Source organism: Mycteria americana, chromosome 1 (genome assembly GCF_035582795.1).
Source record: "Mycteria americana isolate JAX WOST 10 ecotype Jacksonville Zoo and Gardens chromosome 1, USCA_MyAme_1.0, whole genome shotgun sequence".
NCBI classification, from domain to species: Eukaryota; Metazoa; Chordata; class Aves; order Ciconiiformes; family Ciconiidae; genus Mycteria; species Mycteria americana.
This window is the reverse complement of record NC_134365.1, coordinates 164814091-164834307: the sequence shown is the minus strand read 5'-3', so window position 1 is coordinate 164834307 and position 20217 is coordinate 164814091. Positions and strand designations below refer to the sequence as shown.

The window sequence follows — 20217 nt, the reverse complement described above, 5'->3', positions numbered from 1 at the left end:
TCTGGGGGTCCAAAACTGGATGCAGTATTCCAGATGCGGGCTAACAAGTGCAGAGGAGGATAATCACTTCCCTCCTTCCACTGGCTGTGCTCCTGTTAATACAACCCAGATGTTGTTGGCCTTCTTTACTGCCCAGGCACACTGCTGGCTCATATTCCCTCCAAGGACCAAAAACCACACACACACTAAGCAAGCTGGCATACCCCAAATACTCTGGTGGGAAAGGCACCAAGATGAAGCATGTAGGTACACAAAAGAGTGCGACTATAAGCACTGAAGCTCGATCTCAAAAGCCCAGGAGGCGTGTTACTGACAATTTTGTTAGAGAGATGCATAAAATCGACTGGAAAATAGTGTGTTTATGTTCCTTAGATCTGACCTTAAGATACAAGAAAATATTTCTTTTAAAGGTCACGGTCCTCTTTGTATAGTGAAACTTTTATATGCAGTTTATCGACTAAAGATGTCTTTTAATGCAAAGCTTAAGAAACAACTTTGTATTCCCTGACTATCAGCTACTGTAAAATTGATTCGGTCAGATAACTAGCGACTTGAAAATATTAAGAAATGGGGAATTCAAAGCTAGAGGTGCCTCCCTGGAAGATATGTTTGCCCGGTCACAAGTTACTGGGCTCAACGCGGAGGTCAATGTGCATGATTCTACAGCCTGTGATAAACTGTACTTCACAAAAGATCAACTGGTCTGGTCTGAAACCTTATAAGTCTATAAATTACAAAAAAGCCATAGACTGTATTTGTATGTCTTACGACAGAGAAAATTCAAGATCTTATCTAACAAACACAAAACTGCAAACTTGCATTCTGCTGCATCTTGAAAAACATTATAATAGAGAACATTTAATTGACAGAAGGTAAAGAATCACAGTGCAAACCTGAATTATATTACTTATGCTTGCAGAATACTAATATTTTACACCTTCTGGTCATGTTAATACGGTATATTATATTTGAGCCCTGAAAGCTGCTCAAAGTAAAAAAGAAGCAAGATTTATGAAACTCTTCCAAGATGGTTTATATTAATAATCTCTTCCCACTCTGAGCACACTACTTAATATTAAATGCTTCATAATATAGCTTGTTTCCCCCTCTCTCTCTCTTTTTAAAGATGGAATCCAGGAAAATGTCAAAAATGATTCTTTAAATATTCTTATCAGGCATACTTTAAAATGTTTATCTTAGACGTTGTTAAAACATATGCGTGGGTATCTCAAAACATATTACAGCCCAAAGTAAACTCTCAAAATCTAGACAGATAACAACTTAAAGAATAGAGAGAGTTAATAATAAAGAAATTTTACCCTAAAGAGACAAATGCACTGCTCCTATTGATTTTAATGTACATTATATACATGTCACTGAGCGCATAAGATATTTCCCTCCTACAGAGCAAAGTATTTGATTTTTCACGTCAATTCATTGCAAACCTGAGTGGAGGTCTTGGTGTGCATCAAATAATTTTTGAAATCTTTCCTCTGCTTTCAAAGCCCGAATAGTCCAAAGTCCCTGGAGAGATGACGACAAGTGGGAGAACACTGGACTTCGAGCTACAAAGGGAAATGAGAGTAACTTAGCAATAGCTGAAGGACTACATTTAATTCTTTTTGTACCACACTAATCTTTAATTCTACTACTTTATATTTAACCATACAAGTTACTGTACTGCATCCTTTTAGAATAAATATGCGATATTTTTAACCAAAGTCCTCTTACTCAATTAGAATCAGTCAGACAGCCAGACAGATTAATTTATACAAAAATGTATTACGTTTTTAACAATAACTGTCACTGAATAAATTCTTTGAGCTTTATTAATGACACGAGGCACCCATGTTTGTTATGAATAACGCTTAATATTTCATATCATAGTCAAGCTAAAGTCAGGCACAAGAGTCAGATTAGGTCAGAAACACCATTAGTATGTGCATGCAAGGTCCCAAAGACCAGCAACTTAGCATATTCTTAACTAGCTTTACTTACAGATAGTTAAACTGACATACCTAAGGCTTATCATTACGCAAAACAGGAGTTAAGCATGTAATTCACTATCTGAGAACCAAGGCAATAAGGAAGTTATTTGCATAGCAAAAGAAAGAAAAATCTTTGATGGATTGTCTATAAAATACTAGCATTTCACATAATAATAAGCAGGGTTCAAACTAACATTAAATCCTGCCAAACTACATACTTGTGGATTCTAGACGTTTAATATCTCTTGAAGTGTCTAAGAAATATCGTCGAAGAAAAATGAAAAGAATAAATAGTGGAATTAAGGGGATGAGTATCCAAGGAATCACTGCCACAGCCACAGCCACCACACCAAAAATCTGTAGGAGAGTCTGCAACACAATAGAAACAAAATAAAAAACTCTTTGCCAGAAGAATTTAATTTAGAACAAGTATAAAACTATTTAACACTATTGAAACACTTAAATATTTAAACATAACTACCAAATTTAAGAGCGGATGCATTGTATAACATGAGCGACATCTATTTTTAAGCAACTTGAAGAAATTACAGTAATACCTAATTTGACTAATTGTGCAGTTTATGGTTTTCTTTTGCATTATTTGTTCTTTAAGAAATGTCTTTACAAAACTGGTTGACTGAACATTAGTGTCTTACTTTGTGGACTATTCTGTGACTGCTGTAACAAAATAATAGATGATTAATAAAATAGACAACTAATCTTTAATGGATCCAAGCCATACGGTGACTCAGGGATATGTTTTTTCACTCCAGGTAAAAAGAAACTGGTGAAAGACTGACTTTCAGGTGACAGACTTGACAGCTGGAAAACCGACTTTCAACACAGACTTGTAACTTTTTTCCTAAAAAACAACTTTGTCCCATTTAAAAAGAAAACCCAATATCAGAGAAAGTGAGCTTTCTCTTCCCAAAGGATTGCATTGGGAAAGTCACAAATAAGACGAAAACATCAAACACTGCAAGGGGAAGTGTCACAAGAGGCTCATTTTACCAGGTTTACTTAAGAGTATGAGATGAACAGCTGGGCTAAACCTGAATTTACTCTTAGAAAACTAGTTATAATGTGGAATGAAGGACAGTGGATCCCGGCCCAACTTTCTGAATTCAAACTCACATTTCCTGCAGACCACTTCACATCCTTCACATAAACTTTCAGTTTGAATACACTATGAAAACCAGTATCTGCACACAAATTTCTTTCAGAACATCAGCTGTATACGTATGCATGCCAGGAGTCCTGGCGTACTGAAATCAGGGTGTGTCCATTTGCTCCTTAAAAAAGGGACGACCCACCCCCCCCCCCAAAGACACCCACCCTGTACAAAAACTAGACAACTGAAATTCTAGCTCAAGACTAAATTCCTATATTTTTTTCATTAACAAATTCCTTAGAAATGACAATATTTTCTAAAATGTCTCCATTTTATGGACTGTAGAGGAGCCACCTTCTTCATCATCACATACAACGCACAAGTAGATTCCAGCTGAACTTTGTGGCTGCCTGATTTTTGGATGCCAACAATGCATTAGTGACCACTGGGTCCTGAGAACGTGTGTCTTACAGCAAAAAGGCTTCTGTCCCTTCATCTGGGCATTGAGTTGGAAAAGTTAAGCAATACATCAGCTAAGGTGGGCTACCAGAGAGCTACCTGGATTTTCAAACACTTTCAATGGAAGTCCCTAGGAAACATTGCGTTTCCTGTTGCGCTTCTGGTAGCCCACACACACATGCTCTAAAGCCAAAACCAAGCACAACCTTTTCCCCTACATCTGTTTTTTCTTGAGGCTTCTCTGACTTTACCCTAATTTCACCTGACCAAACAGCAAACCCACACACCTTACGCATTACAATTGCATGAGTCAGCACAATTCAGTCTTCGGCTCTAGGCAAGATCTTAGCTCGTGATAGAAGATTTATCAGCGTAACAGCCTGGCATCTCACAGATCCTGAAAGCACATTATAGGGTCTCATAAATCTATTAAGGAAAATAGCTATAGGGTAGGAATGGGGTAGGAGCTCCGAAGGAAGCTGCATTACCAGTACAGTGCTCATCCGTGGGTTAAGGTGTTGACATCGTGTTGTTTGACCTTCTGGACACATACAGTAGATTGCAAATATTTTACCCACGCTTCATCACGAGGAGGTAAGGTGGCAGCGAAGGTGCATGGTATTTCACTTGGATCAGTTATGCACATGGTTATGTCAGCACAAAGCAAGCCAAAGCACCCTGATTCCTCACCCGTGCTGCCATCAGCCCTTCTCTACCTTCTACTTCTCCGGCATTCTTTAAAACCTTGTAAGTGTATTTCATTTTTATGGTGGGATGAGAAGGGAAATAAAGATTCGTGACCTCCAAATTTTCTCCTGTCTAGGTCACTATTTTTCCCAGTACTGCTCATGGCCTCTGCCAAGCCTGTCAGCCATCCACACGCTACGTAATTTCTAAAGGCTCCCCCACCTCCATCCTCAATGGCAAACAGAGATTGAAGTCTGTTCCTTCCTTCTGACAACTCACTCTCAAATCTGCTTTATACACCTGCTGCCTTCCCCTTCTCCCTCCGCCACCTCCTAGACAGTCACAAAAAAGCCGTCTCTGAAGTACTTCTGCCTCCTCATACCATCAGCTGCAAACCTGAAGTGAAGTGCTGAGGAAAGCTGCTTCAAGGAAAAGAATTCTCAGGAAAAATAAAATGTTTCTTAATAAAAAATTAAAAAAGCCAAACTAAAGTTTTAGTGATGATAATCTACAATATGTTGCAAAGTGCCAGTGGGGGTGGGAGTGGGAGTAGAACTATTAGGATCCAGCTCATGTAAACAAAGCCTTGCTACGGTGAAAATACAGGGAAGGAAAAGATGGTTAGGATGACTAAAGTAAAAATCTGACACCGCCTTTGGAAGGAATTTTAGATGAGCCTGCACCACCTTATCATTATAAAAATTTATGATAGGGTGGATCAGTCATGTGTGTTGTTTTTTTGGAAAACCAAACTTGCATATAAATTAACTCTTAATGAAGTAGTCTGAAAGCCAGACACAACCATTTGCAGACTGTAATCATGTAGTTACGGCGTGAGGTAAGGCAAAGGTTTTAGTTCCCAAATTTCACAAGAGACAACTAACCTCTTCAGCTGGAGACTGCCCCAACTTCTAGTAGATTCACTGCATGCAAGCAGGAGGACCCAAGATAATCAGTAGGCTGACGATAACGATAACATGCGCAGTCTGATGGCTCTCCTCCCTGGAGACAAGCAGTGAGCTAGCTATTCAGTTTGCACAGCAAGAAATGCTCAGGACTGGATATATAGACCTTGTCTAGTAAAATCAGCTTACAACTGAAAACTGTAAGCATGCAAGATTTCCCTATGTAAAGAAATATGGCCTACATAATCAGCATCTTTTACCATATTTCTTAATTTTAGCATTTAAGTCTTCTGTAATGACCATGCAGAAAACAATAGTCAAATTTTAAAAAAATAGGAGTTGATTAATTACATATTATAGCTATTGCACAGTATTGGAAACAAGGCCACCTTACACAAAAGACAACAGATGCACAGGCTACCGAGACTGAAGAGACCTGGAAGGACAAATCTAATTTGCTTCCAAATGGAGCCATATTGTCCAATGTCCACCTTGAAATCTGCTTCAGTTTCCCTGGAGAAAGAAGAATCTCCCACTCACAGACTGCACGTACTCTATCCCTAGAGTACAGAAAAGCATGTGCTGTTTCTGTTGGAGTCACCCTCTTGCTTGCAAGAGTCCTGAGAGATTTCCCCTCGTGCTTTTGTCAGTCATTCCATTCACTGTGGCTTATTTTTCCTCAAGAAATCTCCTGTCTTGCTGTCTCTTACTAAGGAGCAAGCATACCCTCCTATAACCCTCTGGGGAAGTGAATGCTCTGATCAGCACATTCACTTGCGAAACATGTACTTTCCCTTCATCTTCTGATGACCTACATATTCGTAATTCTTATAGGTGCTGAGAGTGATATCCTGGAGTTTCTACCTCAAACAGGTCTTGATCTAGGAAGAACAAGGTATTTCTGTACCACAACCACACAACAGAAAAGCATTTAATGTGAAGTAAAGAAACAATATGAAAAAAACCATAAAAATCTGGAAAAACATAGGAATTACATGCTATAAGCCATACATAAGTCACAAGCTATAAGCTTTTCCCTTTCTTGCAGAAACTATACCATTTATATAATGTTACAAATCTTACAACAAATTGTAAGCCATTTGAAGTCATTTAATAATGCTGACAGGACAAAAATGCAAAAGCAAAATTTAGAGTTCAAGATGTCTCATAAGAATGTCTACCCTTCCATCCTATAGATCACTGCCATTCCAATCAGTTATACCCTGAGGTCAATATTTCATGTTTGGCTCAAGTACTTCTTTGAAAAAGGCACACAGCCTTCACATAGAGATGTTTTGAACCCCTCAGGTCTGCTGACACTTTGTTCCAGCGCGCAGGTACCGTCACTTCTTAGAGTTCTTTATCTCCTTGTAAAAGTACCTATCAATCGCCTGTCTTCTCTCTAATGAGCTCAACAGAGTCAGATCTTTGATGTCTTCCATTTTCTTCCATCCTTCAAAAAGAAATTTTCCTTTTTTTTTTTTTTTTTTAAAATGGACCCTACAATTTATTTCAGCATCTCTTATAAAATATATGCATAAGGGGTACCATGCAGTTGTGTGTCTGTGCAAGTGCCTAGTGTGATGTGTTGATGCCAAGCTTGGTTTGACAGCTATGATACAGCAGCTACTACTATAGGAACCACACCATTCTGGACTTGCAGCTGATGACCTGGTAGGATCTCTAATGAATGAGCGGAGCCCAAGGGATGGGATTTGAGACTCAGACTCAGAAACCTGAATGTGGGAGTCTACACGTGACCTACATAGCGAAGCTCCTGTCCTGTTTGGCTGAGTTTAGAAAGTCATTCAGCTAACCTTTAAGTGGATACTTAGTTACCCTATGGTTGAATATTTCTTGGGAGTCCACTAACTGTACTGACTAGATGCCCTCTGACTACAGCAAAGTAAGCATCTAAAGCCCAAGAAGCAGATACCTAAATTTCGATGACCGAATCTGCAGTCAAAGCCCACCCAAGAACTGTGGTGTTTCAGGACCGGTTTTACCAACATTTAAGCAGAAGTCAAACACACCTCACCCCCAGACTCCGACTCCCTGGACCCCAATATGCACTCTCAAGGATTATATTAGCCCATGGACACTGCCATGAAGCCATACTAATTTAATAATAGCAACAGTACATATCCTGCATATCCTGGATTTCAAGTTTGCAACCTTAACTGCATTAACTTAGAGCACCCTCAGTCAGGCTGTGCTCTCTGAAGTAAAGCCAGGTCAAGAAACTACAAAACCCCACTCTGTTCGTACTTGCTTGGCATCACCCTTCCTCCTCCTCGCCTCCCCGACTAAAATTATTTCCTCGTTGGTTCTGCCAAATAACTGCACGCACAATCAATCCCTAATCCAGTTCTGACATTTTCTTTTTCCTTGAACGCTTTTTTTTTTTCCCAACATGCTTTTTCAAACCAGACTGTTTAACAGAGCTGCAGGACAGTCAGTCCAAAGCACAACTGCACAGGCGCTGGTTACACTGGCACACCGAAGGACAAGCTTCCCTGGGGAGAAGACATTGCAATGAGCAGATCAGAGTGATAAACATTTTACTCGAGCCAGCTGCATCCAGAGCAACATATCGAACCACATCGCTGAGTTTTTGTGTTTTTTTCTCCTTTATTACAAAAAAAACACCCAGGAAGCATTCAAATAGAAACCCGTTACCTTTGTGCCGTAATCCTAGTACCTAAACAGCTCTACTTTGTTTTACTCACTTAAAGTGGCCAAGTTGAGGCGTGTAGTCTTGTCTTTAAACTACCTTTTTAATAAAATTTATGGGTTTTCTTTCAGAACTGGTTAAAAAAAGTACATATGGCTATTTATACTATTGCTTGCATCAAACTGTCAGGAACAGATTTGTCTTGAGAGAAAAAGCAATGAAGACTTATAAGTACAGGAGAAAAAGTGTTGCACATAACTCCAATATTTAAAAGACATCTCAGATGTCGTCCTTTTCTGAAGCAACCAGTGACAGCAATCTTTGACAGGAATGACAGCTCTCAGTCAGTGTTAATTCAGCTTTAGGAAAATGTTCATCCATGAGAAAATTTGGAATATAAAGACAAGACAACCAATGCATTGAAAGGGGAAAAAAAGGCACAGCTAGGGAAAGAAATGAAAATTGTAATTTCAGATAAACTGAGTGGAAGAAAAAGGTAGGAACTAAATACTGCCAGCTCTAAAAGCTTCAAAAACAGCAAGCTCCTCTTATCTTCTGCAAGACACCCTCTCCTCCTCTGAATCCTGCTATTTGCAATTAGTCGACAAGAGGTTACCTAACTAAATCCATATGTCACTGCAAATGGGCTGAATACATCTGTCAGATATACCACAGAAATGTATTCAAAATTCCCAATCACATCCTTAATGCTAGTACCTTCTATTTGCTCTTGTCTCTGTAAGATAGTCTTTCTGGATCATTGTTTTTCCAAGTGAACAAGCATATACTTAGCTCCTCAGGGCAAATGTTTTCTGTGCCACCAACATGCTCTTTCATTTCACTTGGCATGCATTTTGCCATTAAGTGAGAAGCCGTAATATTTGTTTGAGATCATGGCAAACTGTGTCCAATTGTTCTTTAACAAGTGACCTTATAATAAAAAGGGTGTTTCCTTTAATACATTGGCACTGCCACCATTCTGTTGTATTTAAACAGCATCCTATCATCAATAATCTCTTACCCTACAACAAGGGCTAGAAATAGGTTTTCTGAGCACCCTGGGCCAACAGGCTTAATTATCTTATGCAGGTCTTGATCCCAATAGCAGTTCTCAAAAACCACAGTCCATATGTTGTCTGAGACTTCCAAATATTGATGCTTTAGAAACAGATGCATAATCAGGCTCTGGATTCTGTGATTCCGCCAGACACTCAAAATACTCATCCTTTAAAACTCTGCATTACATTCCTACATCATATAGAGGTTATTTTCCTTCTGATAATAAATCATCTTCACTCATGTAAGAAGTTAGTTGCCAGGGCCCTTTGGCCATGGTAATAAGTTACTTCCAGCTAATACAGGTTTTCCGTGAAAAAACAAGCTTTTATCAGAGCCAAAGCTATGGCCTGTACTTATGCATCTCTACATGCAGCTCCTGTTCATACCCACTGTACATGGAAACCAATACTATCACACAAAAAAGGACAGTGCCAACATGTATTCTTGTAAATGTCTGTGGACAATATATTTTTCTATTTATAAGCAGTAAAAACTTGAGGAGGACCTTTAATTTGATTGTCTCAAATGCTTTTCTTCTATTGCACCTTCTGCGCACTAGGCACTTCTGCACAAAAGTGTTCTCAGTGATTTGGGCAGCAAGGCACAACTTGGCAATGAAGATCTATATAAAAGTGAGAGGTCCTCTTCTTGAAGTTATACAGAGTTAGTTATAAGTTTACTCTGACCTCCCTATAAAAATGATATAAAAAGTTACTATGTTTTGTTGTTCAGCAGTGTTAAGTTTGTCGTCTTCTCCTGTAAATGTCTGCAGTCCCTGGCTATATTCTTACACTGTTCTCTTCCCAAGGAAAAAAAGGCACACACAAGTCCCTGGCTATATTCTTACACTGTTCTTTTCCCAAGGAAAAAAAGGCATACACACAAAAACTATTCACATAAACTACAGTGCTCTTTGTAGCATGACAAATATGTTATATCTTCCTGTGGAACACCTCAGATGCCAAGCACAATTTTACATGGTAGCTTGAGGAAACAGCATTAATCAGAGAGTGTAGAACATGCACACACACATGCTTTGTTTTCTCAACAGCTCTTGCCAGAACCTGCCTGAAACAATACAGAAAAATGTCTGGCACCACCCAACCCTCCCAGAGTTACTCTTCTTCTCAGGTAGCGGAAAGCATCCCCATTATATTAATTTAGGGGTTTTGTGACTCCAATACACCCCACCATCGCAAGTGCGGTCACTTTGTTGGCTGTTCTACTTGCTTCAAGATTCCCAGAGCAATGCATTTTTATATCTCCTCTATCAGTCTCTGCTGCCAAATAACTGATATTTTTAAAGGAAAATAAAGAATGGCTTGTCAATTTTTGCTCCCCTCCTACCTCTTAGAAGCCATTTCCAAAACTTTTCCCCAGCTATATAAGCCCAAGACAGTCCCACCGAGCACAGACCCTCATGAAATCAAACCATTTGATTCAACAATGGGTACTTTTCTCTTTAGTACTACTACAAATGGTGTATTCCTACTTTTTCTTTGCTCATACATTTAGCACTTCATCAGCAGAGGCTGATTCACCAATATTTGTCCTCAGTCTTATCCCACTTATAACCCTTCTAAAAGCAGTTTTTCTTTCAGTGATAATTATTGCTTTCTTTCCATAGAAGGGGCACATATACAGAGAACAAAATAAAAAACCAATATCTCACTGCTTGCAAGCTATTAGATTGCAGGAGACAGATCTTACAAGCTGATACAAAGTGATGTAAAAAATAGATAGTAAAAAGACTGGGAAGCGATAGGCCTTTTGACACCCCCAGTATACAACTGTGAATGCTGGGGTATTAAACAGGGCGTGGACCACAGAAAGCAGCCAGGTTCTCATGCTCTCCCCAAATAGCATCTCCTACTGCTACTGCTGGAGAAAGACCACTGGCCTAGACGGACCGCTGCTGTGACCCTGCATGACATTATTTAGTGTTCTTATGGTCTAGTCCATTAACTTATTTGCTAAAATACTGTCCACTGTTCCTGTGAAGAATTCCTCTGAGCTAATGATGATGTTATCATAACCTTTTCATCCATGCTGTGCACATTTTTCCCAGTTCTTCCAAACGTCTGGCAAAATTTTGCTTACCACAGATGCTGGCTGCCCCATATGTTGCAGTTTTGCAAACTCTGTCTTCAAGCTATGAGGACTTTCCTGCCTCAGGCCTCTTGTCCCTCATGGCCATAATGCCAGAGCAGCCCCGCACCCTCCCCAGGAATACCTCATTTTCAACTGCATGACCTTTTCTGCTCAGCCAAGTCTAACTGTTTTGCCAGAAGTCAATTCTAGGTCTTTCAGCAACTTTAAAAGCTTTGTGCTACATTTGAACTGTGGGCTCTTCTGTTAAAAAGAGTATCAGTTCTTCAGTAACGCAGCTCTTCAGCCTTACAGCAATTACAAGCTTTTAAGCATTTTACTGTTTGTTCTTGCTATTTAAAATACACTATTCATATATTTATTTTTAGGTGGAATGAAGTACTACTTGTATTTCTGTAAGTTCCACAGCAGCCCCTCTGCCCCAGTTAAATGAAAACTACGAAAAATATTAAGGAATACAGCATCAGCTATCCTAAGAAATAAAACTACCTTTTGTTCTATTTTGGTCACACTCTTTCATAGCAGATATGCAAAAAATGCTTTTTAGCCTGTCTCTGGGTTTTTTCCTAACTTCCCCAGAGCTTTGCCACTCTGCTAGGGCTATAAAATACTACTTTCCTATTCAAAATAAACTCTTGACTCATAATTCTTCAGTACTACATTCTGCTCAGTGATCACTCAGCTCCAGGAAGCTTAAACAGTGGCCTGATGCTTTCAGCAACTGTATTTTAACTAATCAGCACCAGCCTCTCACCACCACCATCAGGTTTCACCCAGTTCAGCCATTCTCTGCAGGTACAGAACCCAGTGGTACCTAAAGAAGTAAAAAGAAGCTTCCTTGGCAGAGAACAAACATTATTTACTGTGGTAAGCACATGCTCATTCATAATTTGTTACAAATATGCTCCAAGACCATCAGGAAGACTTTTCAGAAGCTTATTTATCACAAACCATCAACAAAGACACACTTACCAAAGTAACTAACTTATACCAGGTCTGACCCCCAAATCCAGACTTTCTATCAGTGAGAAAAATGAAAAATAATTTTTCTCAGTATTATGTTATTTTCTCAGTATTACGCTATGTTTAACAGAAGGATTGACAACTGAATGAGGTACCAAAGCCTGCACATTTTCAGTTTTAAAAGGGAAGATCTAGAACCATTATTTTAGCATATGAGTGACTTCCATAGTAAGAGTGCTCTGCTTATTTAAACATTGGATTGATTTCAAAACCCAATAAGAAAAACAGAAAGAAAAAAAGATTAAGGGACGTGATTGTGGAAGAAAATCCAATCACTCAGCATCCCATTCTTCCACAGTGCAGGAATAGCTATTATTGAGCCCTTGAAAGAGCCTTTCTTAACACACAAGTTTTTACTATTTCAAGACTGCAATGCAAATGAATCAATTTTTTTAAATGATACAAAACTATCCTGTAATGTCGATGTAACACAAAGAGGTATAAGCTTCCCAAAGACATGTGACATTCGGTTCCCAGCTGAACTCTCACCTTTTGCTGTATAAAACCGCCCACACTGCAGCCTCTACCTTTTGAAGAACAAACTCGTCTGGAGTTTTCAAACCAGCTGCAGAGTTCACCAGGCAGCCAGTATTGGTTCAGCAAGGAAAAAGTTCTTACGTTCTGCACGAGATGCACACATAACCCTGGCAGCACATTTCTATGAGATGCAGTCTTTTTTTGCTAAAGATAATTCCTTGTCCCACATGTTTGTTTTGGGCATAATGCTTGCATAATGATTTAACACACACACGCCAGCTATATGGCTTAGTAATTCAAATTACCTCCGAGTTTCTCCTTCCTTCTTGAATCAAAAGTGAAATCTCCAGTCCTTTTGCCGAACAGTGAAATCCTAATTTGTTTGTAAGCACACATTGTCCTATCTATAGTGTATCACTAGTTTAAGGCAATGTAGAAGATTTGTACTTATCGCCATTTGGAACAGGATTGTTACACTCTATGACTGACAGCAGAATTAAAAGATTTCTAGCTCCTGTGAAGTGTTAGAAATGTTAATGATCTTCAGAAGTCTTAAAAATAATCATCAGTTTGAGCTACAGATGTGAAAGGTTGCAATAATGCTTAAAAAGTCAGGTAAATACCTATAAATAATAAAAATTCCCACTTTGGCACCAAAAGCAGAAGTAGTATATATAGAAAGATGGACCAAAAAGAAGAGGAGGAAACTGTAGAACGTAAGTTCACTTACATCGGAGTATTTGTTTGCCCTCTTTCACAGTAAGAAAAGCAAACAAGAAAATACCTTCCAACAGATATAAAGAGCCCCAGACAAACGGAATCTCTCTCTGGAACTTTTACAAATTCCACCTTAACCAAAAGGGGGGAAATTTCAAACCCACACAGAACGGGGGCACATCACTGGACTTGCATGCAACTATCCTGCTCTCTAGTAGCTGAAAATATATTGAGAGTAATCTGATAAAGAAAAGAGAGAAGCCAATTTGGAGAAGAGCTGATTTAAACCTGACTGAAATTTTGTATTTACAAGTTTCAGTCTAACATACCAAAATACTACAAGAACAACTACATTTTTGCCTTCCTACCACTAAGCCACAATCTGTTCAAAATGTTAGAGGAATGAAGAGGAAGACTGCATCTCCCAATGCTCATGTGCTCTAGAAAAAGAAATAGAGAAGGTAGGATTCCACTAAGTGAAAGCTAGCTTTATTTTCCCAAGTACTATATTCAAAACACCAGTATTCCACATTTCATTGAGAAAATGGAAGGAACAGCCCAGTAACAAAAGTATTACCTACATTTACCATATAAATGGAGAAGTATAAAAACTAAAAGGGAAAGAGTTAAGAAAAACAAGAAAAGCAGAAAAGTGGTAAAGGAAACACAAGGAAGCAAGATGACAAAAAGGTAATGAAATCACATTTTTTCAGTATACTTTTATTTTCTTGCCTGTGTTAGATAAGGGGTTACATCTTCAAATCTTATTAATACTAAGTAAATGCAAACCCTAAAATATTAAAAAAGTCACATTATGTTCCCACACAAATTAGTTTTGTTACTGCAGTGATATCTGTTGCCTTGACACTGAAATGTGGAGAATGATACACATACCTATTCTTATAAAAATTCTACACACTAGCGTAAATAGGAAAAAAAAATGGGGTGAGGGAAAGGATTGGGCTGGATTACATATGACCGCTATAGTGAGAACAGACCTTTAGCCTTCCCTAGAAAACCGAGGTCCCTGTATAAACAGGAATCCACCTATTAGCAGTGACTCCAGACTTTACACGTTTTATCCTGTACACATACCATCAATCTGAGTAAATACGCAGTCCGTATGATGCAAGACACTCATCCTTACATTCAGAGGAATGTGATGACAGGTACAGAGTAAAGACCAGCAATAGCTTTGGCATAGATTATCTCCACTGCTGGTCACGATCAAGAAGACTAATTGGCTACTGGGATTTAACAATCAAGGCATTCAAGGGCAGAGGAATGAAAGGTCAATAAAGAACTGCATTATTTAGACAAGTGTCTGTGCTAAACTCACAGCTCCTGCATGTTGGTCTTGGAGACGCAAGTGCAACCCAAGCCGCCTCCTCCTCCTCCTCAACCTCCCACCTCTCCTTTTTTTTTTTTTTTTTTTGGGGGGGGGTGGTGGTGGTGGGGGTGGTGGTGGTGATGATGACCAGGCAGGCAGGATGGACACTTTTTTGTTTGGTGTTTTTTTTGTTTTTAACAACACAGTGTATAACCCCTTTGTATTTAAAAAAAAAAAAAAAGCAAAACTGAAAGCACATACGAATATCAAATGACTATACCAATATTTAGGGTTTTTATCATAATGATCATTGTAACCTTTTCTGAAATTAGAGCTCAAAAGTAACCAATGAAAAAAATATATACCCCTATTATTTTTCTTTAAGTTTTAATTGGTCTTTCATTATGCACTAGCAAGAGGCACTGTAGTATGCATCTTGGGAACATGCAGTTACAACAGCAGTTCCACAGAGAAAATTCAGTGAGATTTCACTAGTCAAGTGCCACCAGGCAACTGGTTATTTTTAATGTATTTATTTTTCATTTAAACCTCAGCACAGCTGCAGAATCTCGTGATCTAACCATCAAGCAAAATTACCAGGATTCAGCAGAAGGGAAACCAAAAGGTGTCTCCAAGATACGGGTCTGCTCTACGTACCAGGCTAAAGAGAATATGGTGACATTTAAAATAGAACCCACCACTACTTACTTCATCACAACATATTTATGGTCGTATTTTAAATGCACATATGCAAACACACAGAAAGAACTATTCTTTAATGAATAAAAGTATCTCTTAAAACTCAAACATGCATACATACAAAACCTGGATAAACTGGAAAAAACAACAAACCCCCCAGAACCCCACCTCTCACAGAAAGCACAAAATAACAACGTCATTGTTAAACTAAAAGATCCTGGAATTCCTTCTACACACTTTCCCTGACATCTTCACACAATAAAATGCAGGGGTCAGTGGTACTGAAACAAGGAACGGCAGTTCCACTCTTGTGCACATACGAAAGCAAGTGACCCAAGCTATTATTCCAGTCTGAGGCACTTTTTGTTCCTAATATCCAGATGCAGCAGCTTTTTTTTTTCTTTCCTTTTTTTTTTTTTTTAAAGAAATGACTGTGGACACCTCCTTCACATTTTCCTTTTCTTCAGCATTTTCACTTCATAAAGCTGCAGTCAATGTGTTTTGTGTGTGGTGAGAAGGGAATGGCACATTCAGTGGTGGTCTCAGCCACAGCCTACATTGGTGGCTCAAGTAGTCTCAGGATTAGGTCTTTGTGTGTGATGAAAGGATATGAAAAGTCAGTTATTTAAACTCAGTGAAGCTGTTGATTTTGGGGAGGAAAAAGGTTTTGCAATTCAGTTTTCCTCAATAAATCACTGCCCTTTTCCAAAGGGCAGCTGCCGATAGTTCACATGTTCACAGTGTTCTTCAGAAACAAAACAGATCATGCTTTTTTTCCCCCCAATCCAACACAGGGGAAGAAATCAAAATGAAAGGGCCATCACATTAAGTTACTCTAATTCACTAGAAACTAAAGCTGAAAATCAACTCTGTTAACAGGTAATGAGATCACTGAAGAATTAAAAGGGCAAGAAACTACAGGAAGAAAACTACCCTCTAAAATGCATCACGATAATTAACAAAACAAACCAAAAGTCTGAAATATATTTCACCATCCTATGTATTCAATCAGTTTATAGATACAATTTTCAACCAGTAGTTTATCAGTTTGGGTATGCATCCTGCATCACCTAAGACCACAGTTTAAAGTTGTTAAGCCTCTGCAGATCTATCTCAAGTCTAAGCGAGATTCTGGCACTAAAACCAAGCCTTTGATGAGCTCTCAAAAATATAGCATCCAAAATACTGTCCACTTAAGAATACCTGGCCTAATGTGCATAAAATACTATTAAATATATTGGATTCTTAATTCCTAATACTTCATCATTAAATTCTTTTATTCTCTTCCCTGGCTAACCTTTTCCCAAGTTAGTATAGTGTGTTTTATTAGTGCTGCATTGAGTTAGACATTACTATGCATTTTAACCACAACATTTTAAACTACAAGCCCTACGCCTACCAGTGAAGTTCACATCAACAGAACTCTGTACTCCCACAGAGCTTAAAGCAGGAGGAGGAACAACACAACACTGAGTAAATCAGCTAGTATTTTCAGAGGAGCCTAAGAAAATTAAGTAACAAAATCCCAGTCATCTTAAACAGCATTTGACTTCCTTAAGTCCCTTTGGACGCATTTATAGGATGATCAAGTTCGTACCAACTAAAGAAAGCATTTCTGCAATTATTTCCGTTTGGATAGCTCTTTGAGGCTGCTGTCAGGCCTGCCCTCCGATTAAACTAACAAATACATAAATAAAGCATATATATCTAAATGAAGTAGATGTTTAAATCCCCTTAGAAAGTTTTAAAGCACTCTAATGGCCTTCACACAAGTAGTCCCTTACCTGAGGAGATTGTAACTTAGTTGGAAAACACCTGCCAAAGATACGTAATTCAGGATAGGAAAAAGAAAGGGAGAACTGAGGCTCAGGGAGCTAACAGTACGAAGGCAAGTGATTAAAAATATGCAAGCTCACAAAAAAAAAAAAAACCACCATCTTCACTAAACAAGTTCATTCAGCTTTTTGACTATCTGAATCAACCTACAAACATTAATTCCTACTTGATTTTACAAACATATTTAGTGCTGTATTTAGTAGAAATAACGAGTGTCATAGTGAACATAGAATTGCTTTTTATTTTATTTTTCAGGAGAGCTGGTGTGGAACCTTATGCCCAGCCAGAATGCATCACAGAAGATAAGGCCCAGGCTTAGACTGTAGACTGTAAAGTTTATTTTTTACTTTAATGAGCTCTGAACTGGACTGTAAATGTACAATTAAAGATATATCAGTTGAAGTGCCTAACTTAATGTTTGGTTTCTTTTCAGTTTCTATACTTCACATCTACGCACAGAGTTCTGTTCAACAGCCATGTAGTGAAACATAGCCATAAACGTGTTCTCATAAAAGAGACTTATTTTTCAGTTATAAATCTTGTGGATACAGCAGTAATTTCTACAAAAAGAGAGTCAATTGCACTAACACAACTCATATGGTGTTAAGTTTCATAACTTAAGAAGAAAAAATGACTGCCTCCTTCTAGTGAGGACTGCCCCTCCTGCCCCCAGTCTCTCCAAAGACAGGTGTGCTGTGTGTTTTGGGGCACTTAAAACCAAAGAAAGAAAGGACAGCAGGAAACTTTAAACATAGTGAGAGATGCTACTTCGGGAGCTATTGCAAAGCAACAGTTTTGCAAAATCTAGCCAGGTTTTCAGAAGAATAGACAAGGTCTATCTATAATGCATTTTTGTGCTTGCCACATACCTTTTATTTTTGCTTTAACAAATAAGTGTACAGTAACTATCCACTGTCTTGAAGAGAACTGTTTCTTCTTCTTTGACTCAATGGAAGATGTAAAAAATTCAACTCTTTTAGTTCAAGGAATTAATTTTCATCCAGTATAGCTGTCTAGACTAATCATGCTCATTATGACTGTGGTGCAGTGTATAAATCTCATTAGGGACTCTAAAAAGAACATTATCAAATCTGTACTCAGTGTAATTATGAAATTCTCAAAAGTAGTAGATTTAAAGTATTTATTTATTTATTTATAGGTATTCAAATGGGCTCATATTGTAGTTTCTGGGTGTCCAATGACATTGTGTTTATTTGTGCAGAAACTATACACTCGCTTGCCAATATAGTAAAAGGGTGAAATGCTTCACAGTGATCCTAGCAATAACTCAGAAAAAGGATCACTTCTTCAATGCAAATCCGCTCAAGAAAAGCTTCTACACACAAAGTAAGATGAACCAGTTACTGCATTGTTTATTAAGTTTCACTTGATTCCTCCTGACAACCATTTAAACAATGAATGTTGGGAAATGTCTCTCAAAGAATCAACAACAATGGCTGGGATCAGAGCTTTTATATTTAGCCAATACTGTTTTTAGAAAGGAGAAAATATTTCTTCCTGAAGGGATTATAGAAAGTCTTGTAAAAGACACCTGCAAACAAAACAAGCGACAAAAGATCTCTATCATAATTGATAACACTTATCCTTTGTAAAAATCGATGCTTCTTCAGAAATAAATATCATCTCTTTGCTATTGAATTTCAAAAGGCCAACAAGCCTGCCGATCAAGAATAGTAAGTTTTAGAAAACCTGCCAAGAAGGAAGTGCTTTTGTCTTATGGATAGCAGCACATTATTAATCAACAGTAAGTTCCTAAATTTTCTTTTTCCTATGCCAAATAGAACAGGCAAGCTTTGAAACATAGTATCATTTTAATAGTGTACTGGACATGTAACATCTACTTTGTTTTTTTGAAAAGGAAAACTTTTCACTTAAAATTCAGACTTCAGAATTTGACAAATTAGTCAATAGCCAATTGAAAAGAAACGCACAAAGTAATCAACATGAGAGGAAATGTTTACAAAATGCGGTTTACAGTAGGAGTTTGAAAGAAGAAAACAATCACATCTAGAGCAACAGCCTTTATTCTTTCATCCCAGACCAGTTAAGGTTTGGTAAGCATTTACTTCCTAAAGTATCTACAGACTGGTCAAATAACTAGGTTCTCCAATTTGCCAGTAGATGATTCGGTCCTCTGTATGTGCCAAGTGTACAGGTTACCTCCTTCCTTGGCTTTCTTTTGGAGCAAACCAGTTGGTTCCCTCAGAAAAGAAAGAGAGCATAATTCTCAAGACAGTTTGCTTCAGGGTCTGCTCCCAAAAGGAAGTATGGACAAGACCACACCAATTTTGGCTCCCTCTGCTTATGCAGACTCCTCTAACATTTTCCCAGCAAATTTTGCATCCTCAGACAACCCCACATGCCTTTAAACCACATGCCAGGGCATGCAAAACACCCACGCAGTTTCTTGCTATAAAAAACACCATGCAAGTGGGCTGCAACACAACTCTCACATTATTGTAAATGCACAGACCTAAGGAAAAGGGTTAATCATTTTATCTCAAGACCACAGGACCCAGAGGATGCTCTTGGCAATGAGCAGTATGTAGTATGAACATACACAGTGCAGTCTGCTGTAAAGGGGACAAACCTATGGAAATACAAATCCCTCTGTATTGCTTGGTCTAATGGCCAAGGAGCACTGTGCAGAAGAGATGGTTTTGACTTTGTGGATGTAAATCCTATGCTAAGAGAAGAGGATAAGGATTGCAGGACAGCCTGAGCTTCCAGCCAAAAAACAAAGGCACATATGTATTGTCCCAAGAGAGCTGAAATAAAGTGAGATATTCTGTCTAATAAGACAGTTAATGAGACTGAAGAAAATTTGGAATCTGTATAAACAGTAGAAAACAAGTAGTATATTATAGAAAGATGTTTATATTGCACTTTCAGGAAAGAAATTGCCAGGGCCTTAAAACCCCATGAGTTCAAAATCTTAATATTCACTATAAGCAACTCCCTAACTCACAAAACCCCCCAATTGCCTTAATTGATAGGTAAAATACATCATCTTCCTTTCTTCCCCAAAATAACATGTGGCACTGTAATGCTTTGAAAAACAAACACAAACCTCAACTTTAACAACTTCACTAAACTAGGAAAAAGACTTTATCTTAAGAAGT

The 20217-nt window shown here is 38.3% G+C and overlaps 1 protein-coding gene across 4 annotated transcripts in view; it reads right to left on the bottom strand.

The window, feature by feature from the left end:
* ABCC4 (ATP binding cassette subfamily C member 4 (PEL blood group)) overlaps positions 1–20217 on the bottom strand; it is a 156799-nt gene that overhangs the window by 46872 nt on the left and 89710 nt on the right. For 2 of the 4 annotated variants that reach the window (XM_075526808.1, XM_075526797.1), the window contains exons 21-22: positions 2207–2357; positions 1446–1565 (exon numbers count right to left, since the gene is read on the bottom strand). In XM_075526808.1, coding sequence (XP_075382923.1) covers positions 1446–1565; positions 2207–2357 — 271 coding nt within the window. Of the gene's footprint in view, positions 1–1445; positions 1566–2206; positions 2358–15131; positions 16740–18512; positions 18627–20217 lie in introns of those variants that run through there. The other 2 variants (XM_075526823.1, XM_075526816.1) reach the window with 2 other exon arrangements.